General features: G+C 40.6%; 1 protein-coding gene, 1 long non-coding RNA gene and 1 pseudogene across 5 annotated transcripts in view; 1 reads left to right on the top strand and 2 right to left on the bottom strand.

Moving 5' to 3' along the window:
* LOC118636060 overlaps positions 1-1,204 on the bottom strand; it is a 59,247-nt pseudogene extending 58,043 nt beyond the window's left edge.
* Positions 1,205-2,208: 1,004 nt separating this feature from the next.
* On the top strand, positions 2,209-8,013 carry LOC118635857. 2 transcript variants are annotated; one of them, XR_004960574.1, is made up of 4 exons: positions 2,209-2,466; positions 3,509-3,594; positions 5,235-5,484; positions 5,686-8,013. It is a non-coding gene; the product is annotated as an uncharacterized LOC118635857 (long non-coding RNA). The 2 variants fall into 2 exon arrangements; XR_004960573.1 differs by having other exon boundaries at positions 2,233-2,466; positions 5,235-8,013.
* Positions 7,878-22,275, bottom strand: part of VSIG4 (V-set and immunoglobulin domain containing 4) — a 40,950-nt gene continuing 26,552 nt past the window's right edge. The window contains exons 4-8 of one of the 3 annotated variants that reach the window (XM_036270829.1): positions 15,473-15,535; positions 11,680-11,784; positions 9,180-9,201; positions 8,688-8,848; positions 7,880-7,936 (exon numbers count right to left, since the gene is read on the bottom strand). In XM_036270829.1, coding sequence (XP_036126722.1) covers positions 7,923-7,936; positions 8,688-8,848; positions 9,180-9,201; positions 11,680-11,784; positions 15,473-15,535 — 365 coding nt within the window. In that variant the 3' untranslated portion in view covers positions 7,880-7,922. Of the gene's footprint in view, positions 7,937-8,610; positions 8,849-9,179; positions 9,202-11,679; positions 11,785-15,472; positions 15,536-22,275 lie in introns of those variants that run through there. The other 2 variants (XM_036270830.1, XM_036270828.1) reach the window with 2 other exon arrangements.

The following is a 22,275-nucleotide window of genomic DNA, read 5'->3' as shown; positions in this document are numbered from 1 at the left end:
ACTCAAAATTCAGTGTTCTTTTTATTCCAGCAATGAGTTAATAAAGGAAAGAGTCTACAGTGTGGGATCTCAACACTGCCTGACTGAGCCCCCATTCAACTCTTATCTCCCTCATCCCCCTTTATAAGCATAGCCAACTCAGAGAACATCCAAAAAGGGAGGATTCTGTGTCTTTTGCATGGACAGTAGACCTAAAGGAAAACCCTTTGTGCTATTGGCCCTTTCTAGCATGTTTTGTGTTTGTAAGGTAAAGAAGAACTCTGAGGAACCCAATGCCCTTTGCACTAATTCAGGTCTTCTGCATAGGTGGCATGATTTCCAGGTCCTCCTGGCTCCTAATGCTCTCTTTTATGGACCTGCTGTGATGTCCAAAGTGATCACTTTTAATTACTACTCGAGGTGAAGACAATGTCCCCAGAAGGCTCCTGTTTAAAAACAAAACATCAACAACAAAAACAGTAGAGTACCTTAATTTATAGGTGAGAAAATAAGAAAAAGCTTGTAGATGAACTTAATCACTATGTTGTGAGTAGGAAGAAGGGGGGAGTCCTTCCTTAAGAAAGTGCCCACAGGGCAATCCTGCCCCCACCCCAAGCTTTAGTCAGAAACCAAAAAGAAAAAGGAACTGAATCTTTCTAGATGCAAGATCTGGGGAAACAGGTCACGAGGACTAAGCCACTACATTATTTTGGAAGAAGGAAGTTTTCTTTCAAGTAGTGTGAATGCAAGTGAATCTCTATCCCAGGCTGTTCTTAGAGCCTTTAGTCCCTCACAAGAAAGCACACTGTGAGGGGTGGCAGAGATAGAGGGGTTTATAAAGAAACCAGGGGATGTTTGAGTTGAAGAGGCCACCAAGACCATCTAGTTCAACTTCTGGTGGTTAAATTGAAAATCATGGCTAAGGGAGGGAACATAGTTAGCAGATCTGGAGCTAAGGTACAGAACTGCTGGTTCCTGGGATATGGTCTTTTCTCTTGAACCTGGATTTATAAGATTGTATGTAGTTTGGATAGAGTATTCACTGGGAATTGAGTACCTCCCTGGATCTTACTTTTGCTATATAGACTAAGGACTGGGACTTGGGCACGGCCATCATTGAAGGTGATCCCAAGTATACCCTGACAGCATTGCAGTAATCGTCTTTCCCATCTGCCATGTCCTCCGGATTCATGATGTAGAGCACTGCATAATGGGAATCAAGCATTTCCCTGACCTTGAATGGGGACTGCCTAAAGATTGCAAACCCAAGATGCTAGGAAGCCATTTACTTTCTTCTCATATATTTCATGTCTCATATAAAGTCTGAAGGTCACAATTAAGGGTTTGGCACCACCTCTTTCTTCTCAAGGTCAACTACTTTTCTCCCCTCTCCTTGTAGCCAATGTGAGAGAGTTGAAAAAGTCAAACATTTGGAGTCAGAAAGACCTGCGTGTGGATCGTCATTTCTTCATTATTTTCAAATTTTTTGTCCTTAAGGAAGGCCCTTTATACTTCCATGTGCCTCAGCTTCCTCACCTATAAATAAGGATAATAAAAATACCATACTATAGGATTGTTGATTAAATGAGATAATGCATGTAAAGCATATGCAAAGTTATTTAACATACATACATTTCCTCCTTTATTTCCTTTTGTAAGGCTCTTGGATGCTTGAATGTGACCTGTGGTCAGACCTGTGCCAGTAGAGCCAGTTTTATAAGTATGTGAGCTGTAAACTTTCATAGGGCCCATGCTTAGAAAGACCCCACACTTGGCTTAATGTTCTACTGTTGCCATCTTGTAATTCTTCTTCTTCTTCTTATTTTTTTACAAGGAGCCTCTCATTGTCATTTTGGACTGGAACTTGGAAATTATGTAGCTGTGACGGGGAAGTAAAAAGACTATTTCAGGTTTGGAAGGCATTCTTACAGAGTGAGAAAACACATAATTTGAAGTTGATAGAAATGAATTCAAATTCCAGCTATGCCACTAATTCTCTTTTTGCTATCAGACATTTTCTTTCATCTCTCAGAGGCTCAATTTCTCAATTTGGTATTGGGGATTTTCATTTGATAATACCTCAGCTCTGATATTTTAGGATTCCCTCAGTAGCTCTGGGGAACCTCCTTGGCCCATAGGCAGAGCTAAGGTTGTCAGGGGCTTTTTGTTCTGACTCTGCAGCTCAGCGAGCCAGTATCTGTTAGAGGTTGTCTGGGAGTGGGCGGATGCATGGCAGTGGGGATTGTTGCTGCACTAGTGGACCCTTTCACAACAGCACTGTTTTGTCATTTTGCACCCAGATTTCCGTTGGCTAACCTCAGCCTTATCTTCCTCATTTCTGTTTCCTCTTGAAGACACCAAGGGCCCTTCAAAACACACGATGTTCCAGCTCACGGCATAAAGCCCAGTTCCCTCTGGCCCTGCAGGTTGGCTCATCACCAGGGAACCTGTGACTCCTCTGAGACCAAGGCACCACTCCAGTAACAGGTATAGTATTCATTTGTCCTCTCTGCTTGGATTCCCAAGCTAGAATAGTGTCCATGGCTACCAAAAGTGGCTTGGACCTGCCCATCTCAATCTCCTTGAACCCTTCTCAGGGATCTTGGGTTAAGGGTGGGGTAGAAGAAGGTTCCTATTAGTCTTTTATCCTGGAGCTTAAAATAATGAGAAGGGAAAATGATATTTCCTCCCAAAATATGCTGTTTAGGAGATAGACACATGGAAGTGGAATGCTCTCTGAAGTCAGGAGTCAAGGTATTTGAGTAACAGTCCTGGTTTTGGCATTTATCCACTGTGTAGCTTTGAGCAAGTCCTTTCTTCATTCTATGACTCACTTTGAGTTCAGAGGGGAAGGATGGTTGTCAGCTCTCTGTTGAGAAAGGGCATGAAAATGATGCTGAGTAAATATCTCTGGGTGGGGCTGAACAGGGCGCTGAACCATGTCTGAAAAAAATTCAGATTGCCCCTAGTATGGGAAGGCCCAACTGAGTCAGTTGTAGGTAGGTCCTGCTGCTTGGTGTGTTAGCCCTTCCAGAATAGAGCAGTGGACAGATGATATTTTATGTAGCATGACAGATAGAGAAGAGCTTTCAGAATCCCTCAATATTGCTTCATGTAGATATCCACCTCCTTTCCCTATGGGTCTGGTCAGCCTTTCTCAACTAAACCTGCTTTTCTTATATACACCCTATTGGAGGGGCATGGACTAGAACATCAAGAGTGGAAATAACACTACTTTCAGCTCAGCCACCAACCACTTACATTAATACTGGGTCAATATGGTTTATAAAGCTCTTCAACTTCTGGTGTACTAAGAAGGAATCTTTAGCTCCCTTATATCTTTTTTTCCTTTTTGATGAAGTCAGAAAAGATGTTCAGGAAGCTGTGGATGCCTCCAGTTTATCCAAGTCTTCTCACTGAGGCTGTAGCCAATGAGGGTGGTGATAGATTAAATCACCAGTTGTCTCTCCCCTGACACCCTGAATTCAAATTTTATTAATCAGCTTATTTGGTTGCCCTCCATTCACAGCTCCAAGGACTGAGCTAAAGTACCAGTGGACTACTTTTGGGAGGCCCTGGCATGTTCATTGAACACTTTTATAACAACTCTGCCAGGTAAGACTTCTTGTCCCCATTGCCAGAGAAGAAAACCGAGGGTCAAAGAAAGACTTTCTCAATGCCATAATTGGCTAGTTGGCACCCAAAGCAGCATTAGGTTCCAAGATTGTCTGATCTTTCTACTCTGTCATATTGGTTGACAATGATTGTTGCTTTGGCTGAAAAAGACACACTTCTGGGTGGCTTGGGATGGACTAGATATGTAGAGAGGAAAATGAAGGAATGAGAAATACATTTTAAATCTTTAGGTTTGAAGTCACTACAATATCTTAAATTAGAGGGGCATGCCACCCTCTTACCAACATACATTAAATTAAAACAGTTAATATAAAAAAAAAACTTAAAAAAAAGACAAGTATTCTGCCTTGTTTTCGCTGAGACGGCCTTCTGGCCTCATGGGACAGTTTTCTATTGTGACATTTTTCATGTCAGTATTTAATATAGGTCAACTACTTTCTAACAGATAAACTGCCACTGCTAGGAAGGGGGTGAATTTGACACAGACATCCTGGAATATTTAACAACAGGATCTGGGTGTTGCCAAGGGAATTCTCCCGGAAGGTCCAGGCCTGACAATGCTTCTGGCAGCTTCCTTGTTTCCCTGATGGCTGTGGGTTGAAGGATTCCAGCGCCTCACTGCCAAGACTACTGCCTGTCTTTTGCCTTCCTTGTTGATATGTTTCTCTTTTCCCAGAGAGATAAGTACAGAAGGAGGTAAGAGGAGTGATGAGGAAAGCTGGAAGGCACAATGGGTTGATATATGGCACAACTCCAAACTGTGAACAACGTGTATGACCTTTAGCAACTTTCTTCTCCAAAATGAGCCTTCATTTAATCATTTATAACATGAGTAGGTGAAACTAGATGCTAGTTGTTTTATAGTTGCAGTTCTTGAGTCCTGATGATACAAGGAAACATGGTTAGGTAAGGTTGAGGCTATCAGAAATTTGTTTCATTTGTCCTGACCCTGTTAAATCAATTGTCACTGGCTCTTGCTTTTCTTCTGGCAGCACAACTGCCATTGTTTTTGAGTATTTCTTGTGTATCAAATAACGAACTGAGAATTTTATGTACATTATCTCATTTCATTCTCACTATAACTTATTAGGTACATACTATACTTATACCCACTTGGGGAATGTAGAAAACTGAGGTTCAGAGAGATGAAATGATTTATCTAAGATTTTCCAGCTTATTAATGGCAGAGCCAGGACTTAAAGTCATGTTTAGCCTCAATGCTTAAGTTTCACATCCATAACACTCTAGACTATTATCTGGGAGGGTTGGGAAGGGAAGCGGGGCACTGACACTGACTCTGGAGCCTAGCCCCTTCCTGAGGTTAGGGAGGCAGGATGATGACCAAATTATTCTCTCGATGCTACATGGAGGATCCCACTAAAGCTTGAGACCCCTAAAAATGCCCAAGACTGAGGCTTGAGGAATCCCCCGCTGAGCATGGGGGCCTCACCTGCAGTCTCAACTCAGAGTTCCCTACCTAACCTCAGGATTCCTCTTTTGATTAGGAGCCTTATGCCTATTTTGTTCACTTCCCTTATTCTGGTGCTTTGGCTACTCCCTACAGCCTGTGCAGTTTCCCTGAGGTTCAGGGTATGACTCTTTTCTCTCTTTCTCTCTAGGACCACATCTCCCAAGAAGATCTTGCCTCCCCATTGAAGCCCCTGGCCCGGCCTCCTGCAGTGCCACGCTCCGTGTATTTGACAAGCTGAGTTGGACACTCCATGTGGTAGAGTGTCAGTTTGTCAAATACCCCAAGTGCGGCACATGCCTAGCAGCTCCAGGCCAGGGCAGTTGGGATACAACAAACACTATCAACTGGAAAAAAGAACACATGGCAAATACCAACTAAGCTCTCACAAGTTATTTTAGGTAACTGTGAGATAATGTAAGCATTGTATCTGAGGTTATTAGTGGAAAAGTCAGATAGCCCTGGAAGCCACAGCCCTGGGTTATGTACATATATTGTAGGAGCCTGAGGGGGGCACAATAGTCTTGAAAAGGTATCCAGGGCCCAGGGATGAAATGCTACCTGATTCATTACTTTTTTCCCCCTTCATTTTCCCCTTCCAGAGTCTCCCAGCAAGGACACCAGAAGTCTCACACAACCATCATGGCAGGGTTTAGAAACCCATTTTTCTGACACTCAGCCTTGGCTGTAAACACACTTTGACCTTACCTATCTCTCTTCTTTTCCTCATGCTTTTTCTCCTTGTGAGAACACCATCTCCATTTCTTCTTGCCTATTCAATTTCTTCCCATATTTCCTGGCCCAGGCAAAGTTTAGTCTCTCCAGGGACTTTTGAAAGTCAACCTAGACTTTTCTTTCTTCATTCTCAAATCACTTCTTGCCTGGGTCCTTGTATGTACCTTTTTATCTCCTACTGCCCAATGACATTGCTTGAATTGTTAGTGAACTTTTCTGGAAGATATTTTTTTTAAATTTCCCACTAGGTTGTGTACTTCTAGAGAACAAGATTGTGTTTCCTTGATTGCTGTCTCTTTATTTCATCCCTACCCCACAGGGTTGTGATTACAGAAAACACTCAATAAATGTTTACTGACTGATTCACTTTCTACTAGTTCACTATTTGTTAGCCTTTGGGACACATACCACCCAGACCTTTTATGAAGAAAAAAATTAAATTATGGTCACTACAATGCTATAAGGCATGCAAAATATAGCCAACATAAATGGGTTTTCTTCCTGATAAATTGGATCAAAGGCTACAAGAGGGGATCCAAAAAAAAAAAAAAAAAAAAAAAAAAAGTAGGTTCAGAGGGCAAATGTGTTTTGGAATTACTTGGTAATACAAAGTTATACAGGTGCTTTATTGCAGGATATTATAGAGCCTTTAATATTCTAATGTTGCATTAGAAATCTCCAAGAGCTATTGAATGAAACATTTCCCATACCTATTTGATTGTGATATTTTTCCTGTGGGCCATCTCTTGGATCTACTATTCCATGGAACAAAATTTGAAAAACTGCCCTAGAGGAACTTCATACTTTCCCTCTCTTCTGGAGATCTTCTCTTTTTACTCCTCTACGTTTCCCCCGACCAGCCACCTACCTAATACAGGTCCTGTGTTATCACCCCATTTTTGTTTATTCTTATCCTGAAGTTTTGGGGTAGCTCTATACCTAGGACTCTTTTACTGGCTTGTCATGTATGAAAAAACAAAAGATCAGTTTGGGAACACAGCTGATCTCTAGAAGTCTCTCTGTTGCAATGAATATATTCTCCTAGCAGTTCACAGATCTGAATCCAGACTCTGTTTTACCATTTACTTGATGTGTTCGATTTAAGACAAGTCACTCTTTTTGGGGGAGCTCCATTTCCTTATTTGTATCATGGGAAAGTTAGAATCAACAATCTCTAAGCTCTCCAAGACAAGAGACTCAAATATTCCTGGGTGTCCATAGCTTCTATGGAGGGGGTAGTCCCTGATTTGGGGGTCCTTTTAACAAGGGACGCGCAACTAGGATTCTCTTCTCAACTTCAGTAATTTCTTTCTCTAAAGGTCGTAGGAATAAATAATGAATGTTTTCAAATGCTGTGGGGTCTGGACACAGAGCTGTTTCATGAAGGAAGCTGAGGTTTCCACTGGGTGGGGACCCTGTTTTAGAGAACTGCAAGCATGATGGGGAAGAAAAACTTGCTCCTTTCGCAAGCTATGTAAAGCTGGCATCGGGGATGAGGAAAATGCTGAGGTTTTTACCATGGACTTGGCAGGTTAGTAGTGATGAAGTGGAGGACTCCTCCTTGTTCACTTGTGTGTGATATTTTTACTTCTGCACTCATCCCAAAGGAGAGTAGCTCCTGGTGAAATCTGAGCTGACCTTGAGGTTGCATTGGAAACAAAAATGGCAACATGTCAGCTTCTTTGAAGAAGGGACAAATTGATTTAATATGAATTATATGAGGGAGGGAAAGCAGTGTTGGCCTGTCCCAGAACAGGTCCCCACAGAAGAGACTGATTTAAAGGTATATGCATGTGCACACATGTACACACACATGCACTCTCTCTCTCCTCTCTCTTTCTCTTATTCTCTACTCCTGTTTGAGGAGAAAGACTTCTTTTCTCTGAACCCCACTCCACATTGTAAGACATTGTAAGAAGGGACCAGGAGATAGGGATGACCTATGAAGAATACAAGTATTCCAAAATTTTTAATATTCCAAAGGTGAAACTCCTTGAGGGTGGTACATTCATACTTTGGAAAGAAGAAGAACCCTTTATCTCTGCATTCACAGTCTTCTGAGACAGGATAAGAGCTCATTGGTTTTAAATTGACTTCGGAAGAATCATCCAGGTGGAGCTAGAAGGGAATAATGGAAGGCACTTAAGTAGTATTTTACCAAAAATTTATTGTATTCTAGCTAGACCCACCTTTGAAGTGAGGTAAGGGTGGTATGGGGGTGGGTGGGTAAAAAACACAAAAGTGCTATTTATACTCCCAGGGTTCCAATCATCTCTAGTCTCACTTTAATAACTCTCAGTAGGTACTTGAGAGAACACCAATCAAGGTTGCTATTACAGTTAGATATTTATTGAGCACCAAAAGAGTATGAGAGTACTAGGCTCACGGTGTAAGAGCAGAACTGAATCCTGGACTCTTATATGACAACCTCAATTAAGAACAATCTGGCACTGGACACAATTGATCCCTTGAGCTGGCAGAGTTGAGCCTCCCTCTGGTCTTATGGTGACAAGAGGTCAAAGTTAATTGGTATCTTAATGCTATGGGAACTTCCCTCTGGTGCTTGGAGAGAAGTAGCAGAAGCCCCAGGCAGGGATACTAGAAGGACCTGGGGCCCAAACTCAGAAGCAGGCTTACTTGTGTGCACATGACAACTTCTTAGGCAAAGCCACTCACACTTAGGGATCCCAATGTTGGCAGGTAAGACATTTTGGGCTATCCAGGAAGAGAAAGGGGGCATGCAGAAAGCAGGAACTAAAAGGCAATTATGTCATCAAACTAGTAGGGCAGTTTTAACAGACACTCTTGCCCTTGATGGTCAGGAGCTCATAATCTAGGGGAACTGTGTGTAGCAGTCGAGTGTAGTCACCATTTATCTGGGTGATGATCTGGTACTGCTGGTCCAGGCAGGGTTCATCAGAGGAGTCATTGCCTAGAGTCCGGGTAGCTGGTTCTTTGCTGGAGCAGCCGCTTTTGAAGATGGCCACCCTCATGGTTTCACCAGAGTTTTTGGCCTCACTGGGATGCAACCTGTGGCCCAAGAGCCCACCACCCATTAAGAAGGGACTTGAGGTTGGGACACTGATTTCCCACCCTTCTGTCCCAATCCTTGTCAACTGACCCTCAGACTATCACCCTCTGGGAACAGAGGACTGGTGGACCTGAATTATCCTGTGTGTTTGGTGGGCCACAATAGAATATCAGGAGGTGCTTCAAAAAGGGAAGAAATTTGTGCCCTGACCCTGAAGAACTTGGAGCTTAGGATTATGATTGTGCCAAACCCCATTTCCTCCATGCCAGTAACCTACAGAATTGAGGGCAGGGAAAGAGTTAGAAGATAGAAGAAAAGAGGCGGTCTTACCTGGCCACTTCATAGATGTGATCTAGAAAAGAAGGAGAAATCAGGTCAGAAGTCTCCATGGGGAGTGGACAAGGGCCAAGCATGGACCTTGAATATCAGTCAAAACATAAAGGAAGAGGAGACATAGAAGGGAATTGCAATAATTTCAGCTTTCCAAAAAACTGAGCAGTATTAGGAAGGTGAGTTGAAACACGAGGATGTAGATTTCTCAGGGAAAGGAAGAGGAAGCACAGTTGGTAACTGTCCTCTTTGGCATTGAGCTGTAGCAGTTGCTTAGTGTGATGAAGAGAGGGACACTGGAACTGAATCCACTTCCTACCCAGGAATCTTGCTGAAGATCCCCAGAGAGTTCTTGTGGGAAACTTGGCAGCCAGGCCAAAGCCTAGACAGCAGGGGCTGAAATAATCTGATGTGTCAGGAACCATGGCCTAAGCCATTCCCAAATGAACTCATCCCGACCTTGCACACAAGAAGGATCATGAAATAGACCCCCTAGGAGAAACATCTATATTCCACATAGGTTTAAAGGCTCAATATCCTGGTACAAAGATGAATGTCTCTTGGTACTGTCTTCTAGGGGCTTATAATCTTTCAGGGATGCAACTAGGAATGCAGGCATAACATCATAACAAATTAAAAGTGGCGTGCTGCAGTAGGTATTCTGTCTTGTGATAGAGCCTTGTATTTCCATCTTACCTCCTCCATTGGCCTGATAGCTTCCATACTTCAGGAGTTATGTCTATTACATTTTTATATGTCTAGTGCCTGGCACATGTTAGGCAACGATAAGCAATGGAAACTAACTGCATGTTGAATCAAATCGATGCCCCCAAATTGTCTTCCTTATAGAGAGGTAAAAATCAAGAATTCTGGGAATGCAATCCAGGAAGGGATAAAGTATTAAGGTGTAAAGTGTACCGCCTATTTGCCTGTTTGATCTCAGTAACTGGAAATGAAACTTGGTCTAAAGAAGTAGTGGCAGTAGAGAAGATAAGTTAGAGCCATGTTATAGAGGGCCTTTAATGAAATGCTACATTTTGACCTCTATTCCCTGGGCCAGGAGGAGACTGGGAAGATTTCTGGGAGGTAAACAATCTGATATTGTTACAGTTTATAACCAGTCTCATTGAGACTATGATGAATGTTTTACTTTAGGTACTTCTGGGATTTTTGGCCACTTGAGGTATCTCTACTTCCAAGTTTGGTTTCATGATTAATAGCCATGCTAACTGGCCAGGACCAAAGCTGATACTTAAGATGAGAAAAAGGAGATACCCTTCTCTTCTTTGATTGGAGAGAACCATGTGCAAACCAGGTTGTTTGGGAGTTGGAGCTGCTACAGTGAAATAGACACACAATTGATAGGTAAAACAGCTAGTGTAGCAAGTATTAAGGTGTAGCTAGATTTTACTTAGAAATTAACATCTAGGGGGGCAATACCTTATCCATTAGGCAACTAGGGTGGGATACAGACTGACAAACTTCAGAGGAGGTGGGTTTGGGGGGGAAGAGATAAACCACAGAACTTACATGCATGTATGAATGACCAATGAACACAGACAACAAAGCTGGGGATTGGGGGGGGAGGAGAGGAGGGTGTTAATGGGGGGAAAATGAGAAACATCTGTAACAAAAACAAATTATTAAATAAAAAATAAATAAAAAAGGAATTAACATCTAAATTCTCTTTTTCTTCCTCTGTTGGCTTACAGTTGTAAAATTCCCCTGACAACTGCACCTTCATCATGTCACTCCTTTGCTTTAAAAAAAAAATTGGTGTCTTTTAGTGCCTTTGCAAGGCCTAGAGAAGAAAGTCCAAATTTTTTAATCTGTCATTCAAGACCTGTATCGGAAATTAACTTTCCCTTTTCCCTATATTTTCTCATTGCTCAGCTACATGAATTTTCTTTATTGATAACCCCACTAACAGTTATCTTTTAAACCTTTAGATCTTTATTCATATAATTTCTCCTTCCTGGAATACTACCCCTTTCCAAATTGTTTACATTCTCCAAGGCCTGGTCATAGTCCCACCTTCTTCTGAAAGTCCTTGCTAATTACTCTAGCCCTAACTGATTCTCTTCCTCTCTGGATTCCTCTAGGATTTATTGTATTGAACTCCAGGCTTTGAGTCCATAGCCTTTATTGCTATTCATTGTTTTGATAAACTCTATGCTTCTATATTAAATCCCCTAAATAAATGGTAAGCAAGTTGAGACCAAAGATTGTGACTTCGCCTTCTCTTGTGTCCTCATCACACAACCCATTACAGAGATGGCTGTACTAGTCTGGGTACCAAAGTTTTGTAAATTGATTTTCATAAGTTGTATTATTATTGTTGGCTTGCATGTCTGACTTTATTTACCCCTAGCCTCACTCCCAAACTAAGCTGGGAACTCTTTGAGGTACCTAACACACAGCCAGATATAGAGTTTATGCTCAACTATACTGCCAAAATCAATGAATGACCAAAAGTCACGCAGTCATACTCATCACTTACCTTGTTGTGATGTCTTCCTGCAGAGTATGACATAAGCCGTGATGAAGACCACCATACAGCAAAGGAAACTGATGATAATGACTGCAAAGATAGGCAGGCCCTTTCCTACAAGGCAAAATAAGACCAAGTAATATCTGGTTAAAAATTTGTCCAGAAACAGAGACCCAAATGATCAGCCCAGACTAGCCCACACCTCTTTCTTTTCCATTTTCCATCTTCTCCTAGATTCCTTAGCTGGTCAGAGAGACAAAATCCCAGGCCCATGACAAAGACTTCAGAAAGGCTAGAGACCCAATGTATTGGCAAGTTCTTCCAAACCCACTGGTTGATGGCTGATAGGCTTGAGTATTTAACTAGTCCTCGATGCTTTCCATGGGGCCAAGACAAGAGGTTTTCACCTTCTCTAAAAGAGGAGAAAGTAGTACCCTGACTTACCAGCTTCATAAAAATACTTATTGAGATTCTTGTTAATTACTTCTAACCACAAAATTATTTCCTTCACAGTCTCTGGCCAAGTACTCAAGTTTCTTTTTCCTAAAAAACATATTGTCACTGAGTCCCCTGGTTACCTATTCCAATGATGTCTACAAGCTGAAGGAAAAAACTAGACTGGGCTTCCAGTCCTGGATCTGTTATTTACTTGTTGTATTGTTGTGGGGGGCAGAATATTAGTCCTCCAAAGATGTTCACATCTAAATTCCCAGAATCCGTATGTTAGTTTATATTGTAAAGAGGAGTTAAGGATGCAGATTAATTTAAAGTTGCTAATTAGTTGCCATAAAGATGGAAATATTATCTTGAGTTATCTGGATGGGCCCAATGTAATCACAAGGGTTTGGTAAAACTGAAAGAAGGATAGAGAAGGGGAAGTAAAAGTCAGAGAGATTTAAAGATGCAACGTTATGGAAAACAATATGGTGTTTTCTCAAAAAATTAAAAATTGAACTGTCATTTGACCCAGTGATCCCACTTCTAGGAATATACCCTAAGAAGCCTGAAATACCAATCAGAAAAAAAATATATGTACCCCCATGTTCATAGCAGCACTGTTTACAATAGCTAAGATCTGGAAACAGCCCAAGTGTCCATCAGTAGACGAATGGATAAAAAAGCAGTGGTACATATACACAATGGAGTACTATGCAGCTGTAAAAAGGAAAGGTCTCTTATCCTTTGCGACTACATGGAGGGACCTGGAAAGTATTATCCTAAGTGAAAGAAGCCAAGCAGAAAAAGACAAATACCACATGATCTCACTTATTTATGGAATATAATGAACAGAAGAAGATGATGAACAAAACAGACCCAGAGACACAGAAAAGAGTATGGTTCAGACTGGTAAACCTCAGAGAAGAGGGGTGGGGGGTAGGATGAGATAAATCAAAGAACTTATATGCACAAATGCATAACCAATGGGCATAGACAACAATTCTTGGTGGGGGTGGGATAGGGAGGAGGGTGTCTGCAGGAAAAAGGAGAAACATCTGTAACAAAAATAAATTAATAAAAAATAAATAAATAAAGATGCAACATTGCTGTTTTTGAAAATGGTGTGAGGGGACCAAGAGCCAAGGAATATGGATAGCCTTTAGAAGCTGGAGAGAGCAAAGAAACTGATTCTACCCCAAAGTCTCCAGAAAGAACACGGCCCTGTTGACACCTTGATTTTAGCCAACTGTGTCAGACTGTTTTTATAAGACCCCAAAATATTCTGTCTTAGAAATCTGGTATTTGTTGTCCTCATGGCTCTGGTTGGAGGTGAGAGACCCCAAGCTATAAACTGATACATATAAAAGGAAGATTCCCCCTTAGAGGGAGTTAAGTAGTGAAAAACTTGATAGAGGATGGAATGCCCAGACTCAACAGCTAAGAATTCTTATTCTTCTTAGAGTTATTGTCTCATTTCCCCAAACCAACTTTCCAAGAGGTATCTTCTAATCTCCCTTTTCCCATTGGATGTTTCCCTGGGAAAGGCATGGAGTTATGAAAGCCTTCAAGCTAAAGGTGGTAATGCAAAGGTGGCATACCAAACAGGTTTGGGCTATGTCCAGAGACATCCAAGAAGCTCTGCAACCAGGGGTGGAGAAGTATAGGAGCATTAACAAGTCCACCATTAAATACAGGCAACCAGAGGATGAGATCAGGAGTAATAGTCATCAAACTATTTAGCACCAATCAATCAAAACTGATGCCTACTATAGAACCGGAGTCTTAGAGGTCTCCTGTAATACTAGGCACCATCATTTTTGCTGAAGGACCATGGGGTGGTCTGAAGAGTTCTGAGAAATAGACCAGGGCAGCCCAGGTGATAATGGGGAGCTCAGCATTAAGGGAAGCATTAAATTATCAACTAGTATAAAAAAATTTTATTATTTTAACAATCAATTAAGTCATATTAGTGCATACCAGCTTATTATCAGCTCCAAGTGAAACACAAAGAAGCTTCTCATTGGGATTTGGACCTCTGAGACCATGACTTAAGGATGCTTGAAATGTTGGATGAATCAGAAGTCAGTTGCAAGGTACTTGGTAAATCCTGGTGAAGAATTCAGGTAGTGAGGCCCTGCCATTACCCCTACCTGTCTCAATTCCCATCTCTTTAGGAGACCTGGCTAAGGTGGTCATGGAGACATTTCTATTCTTGCTTATAATGTTTTTGAAGCATGGCAACAAAGAACCAGCTAAGAACACATCTACCACTTTCTTTAACCCCATGCTGATTTTTCTCATCCCTCTCTATATATTTCTCCCTCTCCATCCCACTACCCTCCTCATCTCCAGCATCTTTGATTATTGTCTGGACCACAGCAGTAGTTGCAGAGTGGAATGCCACAGAACAATGTATATTGTAAAAAGTATCAGTTACAAAGTTTAGAGCCAAAAAGAAAGGATAGAAGTTGTGACATTGCTCTTATCTGGCCCAGCACTGGTCTCCCCAAGGCAACGATTTTTTTTTATCCTCACCCAAGGACATTTTTTGTTCAGATAGAGTGGGAGGGAGACAGAGGAACAGAGAGAGAAAGAGAAACATTGACATGAAAGGGACACATTGAGTGGCTGCCTCCCACACAACCAACCGGAGCCGGGGTCAAACTCAATTGAGGGTCAAACTCAATTGAGGTACGTGTCCTTAGGGGGAACTGAACTTGGGTCTCTCTGGACCGCAGGCTGACGCTTTAACCACTGAGCCAAACCGGCCAGGGCTCCTCAAGGTAACGATTTAATTCAGTGTTTCAGTCCCAGGATGAGTTCACTGGGGTGTTGCTATGACAACAGGGTATTAGGATCAGAGGGCCTTATTCCAGCCAGGAGCTGGGATATAGAGAGCAACTGTAAGGTTTGGGATCCTTCTCTGGACATCTGTGCTGAGTTTTCCAGAATTCCTGGCCATATCAATGATGACTAGTACTATGAGGTGAAGTACTTTAGTTTATTACTGTTGGTAGTCGGAAGAAGGCCCAAAGAGGGGAGGCAACTTATCCAAAGTCCCACAGCAAGTGAGATTAGGAGCAGAACAGAAGTCTTCAAGTTTTCTCTTTTCCTGTGGGATTATTCTATCTCTTTCTTTTGCTTCAGAAGTTTTCATATATATATATATATATTTTCATGGTACCACTTCTTTGTAATCTTTAAATCCTTGCTATCTTTTATTTCCATTACACTATTACCATGTTCTCTCTGAGAAACCCAGTGACCTCTTATATGCCCATCTAATGGCATTAGGCCTTCTTCTTTGGCTTCCATGACACCATTTCAGACCTCTATCAATGCAAAAGAACCTTAGTAAACTTACTTTCCAAAGGAGATTGCATAGTTGTTGGTGCCTCAGTGTTGGTTTTGTTTGGCTTTGAGGAGTCTGCAAAAAAAAAAGAGCTCAGTTAAGGTTCCTGGCACCCTTGAGTGGACAGCTGAAAGACCTAGAAAAACTGGGAAGTAAGTAAAGGCCAGTAAGGTATATACTTGGCCCTGTCTCAACACTTCTCTCATGATGGTAGAAAGCTGTTATCTGTTTATATTTAAAATCCTTCTAAGGTACCATTATTAACCCAGGCTTCATTGACATACAAGAAATGTATAGCTAGCCCTGGCCGGTTTGGCTCAGCGGTTGGAGCGTTGGCTTGCGGACCAGAGAGTCCCAGGTTTGGTTCCCGCTAGGGGCACATACAAAAAAAAAAAAAAAAAGTATAGCCAGAGTCCATAGGGTCTTTTCAATTTGAATGGGAAAAACATATTTTGTTTTTCCTAACTTTCAACTAATCTTTTGCTGTTCATTCTCTTGAGGGAGATTTAGGCCATATCATGAAGAAGGTGGCTGTGGGTGATGTCAGTAGAAATGGTGGAGTCATGACTTCTGGATATTCACCTATTCACAAAAGAAATAAAATAACAGGCAAGATTTTTATAATCAACTTCTTTTTTAAAATTTGAGAAATTAGCCAAAGGTTTGCATCAACCCACGGAGCATTTATGGAAGAAAAACACACACTTTTGTTAAGAACTTGCACCTTTCATGGTATTTTAACTTACGCTAGCCCTATTACCTCTCAACAGTCCAGCAGTAGCCTTGAAATTAAACCCAATTCCAGGTGCTGGAGTAAACAGAACAGATTTAATTTCCAAACAATTGTCATTATTTGACTTGTGTGGCACTTTCCTGAAAGACGTAATTCAAAAGGCTTGTCTTTATTGGTCATTCACTGCTAAAACTCTCCCCAGGGAGCAGAAGAATTTGTCACACAGCTGCTTAAGGCAGTGAAAAACAGTTCACAGAAACAAGAGCCTAACCAAAAAAAAAAAAAAACTAAAAGGAAAAATTGAGAAATGAGATGTCCATAGGGACTTTGCAAAGCTCTGACTCTTTTCTAGGAATCTGGAAGGCCACACACACGCATAGAACTGTGTACATACACAGGAAAGACATGTGAAGGCCATAAGTTTTTACTCTGGCTAGCCTTGAGGATCTGAAAAACAGGAAACGAAGGCTATGGGACAGTTATACACTTCCTAGGTGAGTGTTTAAGGCATTTTAACAGGTTATAGAGATATTCAGTGAAGATCTGGAGATTTCTTGGTTCTAAGTATTTAAGGAAATCTATATTCAATAATCAGCTGACCATTAGGGTAACCCAGTAAAGACTTTACTGACCACTCATGATGAAGAATATAGAATACTATAAAAAATAAGCCTGGCTGGTATGGCTCAGTGGTTGAGCATTTACCCATGCACAAAAAGGTCGCCGGTTTAATTTCCGGTCACGGCACATGCCCAGGTTGTGGGCCCAATCCCCAGTGGGGGGCAACCAGGAGGCAGCCAATCAATATTCTCTCTCATCAATGTTTCTCTCTTTCCCTCTCCATTCTTGTCTCTCTAAAATCAATAAAGAACAACAAATTTTTTTAAAAAGTTCAGAAAAGTCACGAAACAAATAAAACAACAACTAGTACAAAAGTAGTGTCAACAACAAGCCCTGGTAAGAGAGAGAAAAATATCAGATCTTCAGGGTTGCCACATTATATTATGTAGAAAGTCCAGTTTTCAAACAAAATAGAGATATGCAAAAAAAACTAGAAAGTATAGATCGTCAACAGGTAAATAAAATGAATAGAAACTGTCCCTGAGGAAATACAGATATTGGATGTGCTAGGAAAATGTATTTTAAAAATTATTTTAAATATGTTTAAAAAACTAAAGGGAACTATGTATAAAGAACTAAGAGAATCAGAACAATTCAAACCAAATAGAGAATATCAATAAAGAGACCGAAATTACCAAACAGGAACCATCTAGAAATACTGGAGTTGAAAAGCACAAAAATGGAAAGAAAAAAATTACTAGTAGGGAGAAAAAAGTACAAGAGCAAATTTTAACAGGCAGAAGAAAAAAAATCAATAAACTTGAAGATATGATCATTGAAATGAACCACTTCCAGTAATGAAAAAAACTGAATGAAGAAAAATGAACAAAATAAACTGACAAACAAAATAAATCCAGAGGCATTGATACATGTAACAGACTGACAGATCTCAGAGAGGAGGGGGTGGGGATGAGAAGAGATTAACCAAAGAATTTATGTACATACATGCATAGCCAATGGACACAGACAATAGGGTGGTGAAGGCCTGGGGTGGGGCAGGGGCTGGGTGGAGGAGGGTATAGAGGGAGGGGAAATGGAGGACATCTGTAATACTGTCAACAATAAAAAGTATATGTTAAAAAAAGAAAGAAAGAAAAATGAGCAACACCTCAGAGATCTACAGAACATCACCAAGTATGCCAAAGTACAGGTAATACGAATTTCAGAAATAGAAGATAAAAAATGGCAGGCATACATTTTTTTGTTCTTTTTTTAATCCTCATCCGAGGACATTTTTCCATTTTTTGTACAGACAGAGTGGGAGGGAGAGAGAGGAAGAGAGAGAGAGGGAAACATCGATGTGAAAGGGACACATCGAGTGGCTGCCACCCGCACGACCAACTAGGGCCGGGGACAAACCGCAACCGAGGTACATGCCCTTAGCGGGAACCGAACCCGGGCCTCTCTGGACCACAGGTGTATGCTCTAACCGCTGAGCCAAACCGGCCAGGGCATCTTGTTCTTTTTTTTTTTTTACTTATTTATTAATTTGTTTTTGTTACAGATGTTTCTCATTTTTCCCCCATTGACACCCTCCTCCCCTTCCCCCATGCCCTATCACCAGCTTTGTTGTCTATGTTCATTGGTCATGCATACATGCATGTAAGTTCTGTGGTTTATCTCTTCCCCCACAAACACCCTCTCCCCCCAAGGCTTGTCAGTCTGTACCCTACCTCTGTGTCTCTGGGTTAATTTTGTTCAGCAGTTTGTTTAGGTCATTATATTCCACAAATAAGTGAGATCATGTGATATTTGTCTTTCTCTGCTTGGCTTGTTCCGCTGAGCATAATACTCTCCAGGTCCTTCCATGCCATGTAGGATAAGAGATCTCTCTTGCTTACAGCTGCATAGTATTCCATTGTGTACATGTACCACAGCTTTTTAACCCGCTCATCTACTGATGGACACTTGGGTTGTTTCCAGATCTTAGCTATTGTAAATAGGGTTGCTATGAACATAGGGGTACATATATTCTTTCTGATTGGTGTTTCAGGTTTCTCAGGGTATATTCCTAATAGTGGGGTAACTGGGTCAAATGGAAGTTCAATTTATAACTTTTTGAGGTAACACCATAACGTTTTCCACAGTGGATGCACCAGTCTGCATTCCCACAAGCAGTACACTAGAGTCCCCTTTTCTTTACACCCTCACCAACACTTGTTTGATGATTTGTTGATGGAGGCCATTCTGACAAGTGTGAGGTGATACCTCATTGTTGTTTTCATTTGCATCTCTCTGATGATAAGTGATGTCGAGCATTTCTTCATATGTCTTTTAGCCATTTCTATGTCCTATTTGGAGAGGTGTCTATTTAGTTCCTCTGCCCTTTTTTAAATTGGGTTCTTTGTCTTCCTTTTTTTGAGTTTTATGAGCACTCTATATATATTGGAAATTAACCCCTTACCTGATATATCATTGGCAATGATGCTCTCCCATACAGTGTGTTGCCTTTCTGTTTTGATGATTATATCTTTCACTGTGCAGAAGCTTTTGAGTTTGATGTAGTCCCATGTGTTCATTTTCTCCTTTGTTTCTATTGGCTTAGGTGATGTATCAGTGAAAATTCTGCTGCGTATGATGTCTGAAATTTTGTTGCCTACAGTTTCTTCTAGGATTTTTATGGGTTCATGAGTCACACTTAAGTCTTTTATCCATTTTGAGTTTATTCTTGTGTAGGGTGTAAGTTGATGGTCTAGTTTCATTTTTTTTGCATGTAGCTGTCCAATTTTCCCAACACCATTTATTAAAGAGGCTGTCCTTACTCCACTGTATGCTCTTGCCACCTTTGTCAAATATTAATTGAGCATATTGCCTTGGGTCCATTTCTGGGTTCTCTGTTCTGTTCCACTGGTCTATATGCCTGTTCTTGTACCAGTACGAGGCTGTTTTGATTACAGTGGCTTTGTAGTATAACCTGAAATCTGGTAATGTGATCCCTCCAACTTTGTTCTTCTTTTTCAAGATTGCTGTGGCTATTCGAGATCTTTTTTTGTTCCATATGAACTTTTGAAGTATTTGTTCTAATTCTGTGAAGTATGTCATTGGTATTTTGATGGGGATTGCATTGAATCTATAGATTGCTTTGGGTAGTATGGACATTTTAATGATGTTAATTCTTCCAATCCATGAACAGGGTATGTGCTTCTACTTTTTTATATCTTCCTCTATTTCTTTTTTCAATGATCTGTAGTGTTCTGCGAATAGGTCCTTTATTTCTTTGGTTAATTTTATTCCTAGGTATCTTAATTTTTTCTCATGATAGTAAACGGAATTGTTTTCTTAGTTTCTCTTTCTGTGACTTAATCATTGGTGTATAAGAATGCCATCGATTTCTTGATGTTAATTTTGTATCCTGCTACTTTGCCAAATTCATTTATTAAGTCTAGTAGATTTTTGATGGAGTCTTTAGGGTTTTCTATGTACAATATTATGTCATCTGCAAATAATGACAGTTTCACTTCCTCCTTTCCAATTTGGATCCCCTTTATTTTTTCTTCATGTTTAATCGCTGTGGCTAAGATTTCCAGTACTATGTTAAATGAGAGTGGTGAAAGTGGGCATCCCTGTCTTGTTCCTGTTCTTAAGGGGAATGCTTTTAGTTTTTTTTTCCATTGAGTATGATGTTGGCTGTAGGTTTTTCATATATGGCCTTTATTATTTTGAGATATGATCCCTCTATTCCCACATTGCTGAGCGTTTTTATCAGAAATGGGTGTTGGATTTTGTCAAATGCTTTTTCAGCATCTACTGATATGATCATATCAAGAATCTTCTTAGATCGCAGTGGCATGAAACTAGAACTCAATTACAATAAAAACACCCAAAAACATTCAAACACTTGGAGGCTAAATAGCATGTTATTAAACAATGACCGGGTTACTAATGAGATCAAGGAAGAAATTAAAAACTTCCTGGAAACCAATGAAAATGAACACACAAAAACACAAAATCTATGGGACACAGTGAAAGCAGTCCTGAGAGGGAAGTTCATAGCACTTCAGGCCTACCTCAAGAAACAAGAAAAATTCCTAATTGACTTTCTAACCCTACAACTTAAAGAACTAGAAAGTAAACAAAAAGAAAAACCCAGAGCTAGTAGGAGGAAGGAAATAGTAAAGGTCAGAACAGAAATAAATGACATAGAGGCTAAAAAAACAACTCAAGAGATCAATGAAACAAAAAGCTAGTTCTTTGAAAAGATAAACAAGATCGATGGACCTTTAGCCAGACTCACCAAGAAACAGAAAGAGAACAACCAAATAAACAAAATCAGAAATGAAAGAGGAGAAGTAACAACTAACACCACAGAAGTACAAAGGATCATTGAAACATACTATGAACAGTTATATTCCAACAAACTGGACAATCTAGGAAAAATGGACACATTTCTAGAAACACACAGCCTCCCAAAACTGAAGCAGGAAGAGATAGAAAACTTGAACAGACCAATAACAACAAAGGGAATTGAAGATGTAATTAAGAAACTCCCAGCAAACAAAAGCCCAGGACCAGATGGCTTCACAGGAGAGTTTTAGGGAACATTCAAAGAAGATATAATACCCATTCTCCTCAAACTATTCAAAAAAATCCAAGAAGACGGAACCCTTCCAAACTCATTGTATGAGGCCAGCATAATTCTAATTCCAAAACCGGATAAAGGCACTACAAAGAAAGAAAACTACAGGCCAATATCCCTGATGAACACAGATGTCAAAATCCTTAACAAAATATTAGCAAATCGGATCCAGCAATACATCACAAAAATTATTCATCATGACCAAGTGGGTTTCATCCCAGGCATGCAAGGATGGTACAATATTCGCAAATCAATAAATGTGATACACCACAAAAACAAAAGGAAAGACATAAATTTTTTATTTATTGATTTTAGAGAGAGAGGAAGGAAGAGGGAGAGAGGGATAGAAACATTGATGAGAAGGAACATCAATTGGCCGCCTCCTGCATGCCCCCAACTGGGGATCAGGCCCATAATCTGGGCATGTGCCCTGACTGGGAATTGAACCAGCGACCTCTTGGTGCATGGGTCAATGCTCAACCAGTGAGCCACACCAGCTGGGTGGCAGGCATAATATTTTTTAAAATGTCAAAAAATCAAAATTTTATAAAAACATTTAAATTGCAAATAAAGAAGCTCAATGAACTCCAGGTAGAAAAAAATCCACGCCTAGACACAATAAAAAGTCAAAGCCAAAGAAAATATATTGAAAGCAGCAAAAGAGAAGCAAGTCATTATATAAAGGGATTCTCAATAAGATTAATTGCTCATTTCTAATTGGAAATAAAAGAGGCCATAAGGCAGTGGGATAACCATATTCAAAATACTGAAACAAACAAACATAAAACCTATCCATCAAGAATTCTATATTTGGCCCTGGCTGGTTTGGCTCAGCAGTTAGAGAGTCGGCCTCTGGACCAGAGAGTCCCGGGTTTGGTTCCTGCT

This window comes from Molossus molossus, unplaced genomic scaffold (genome assembly GCF_014108415.1).
Source record: "Molossus molossus isolate mMolMol1 unplaced genomic scaffold, mMolMol1.p scaffold_m16_p_2, whole genome shotgun sequence".
In the NCBI taxonomy this organism is placed as follows: Eukaryota; Metazoa; Chordata; class Mammalia; order Chiroptera; family Molossidae; genus Molossus; species Molossus molossus.
This window is presented reverse-complemented; position numbering and strand designations above follow the sequence as displayed.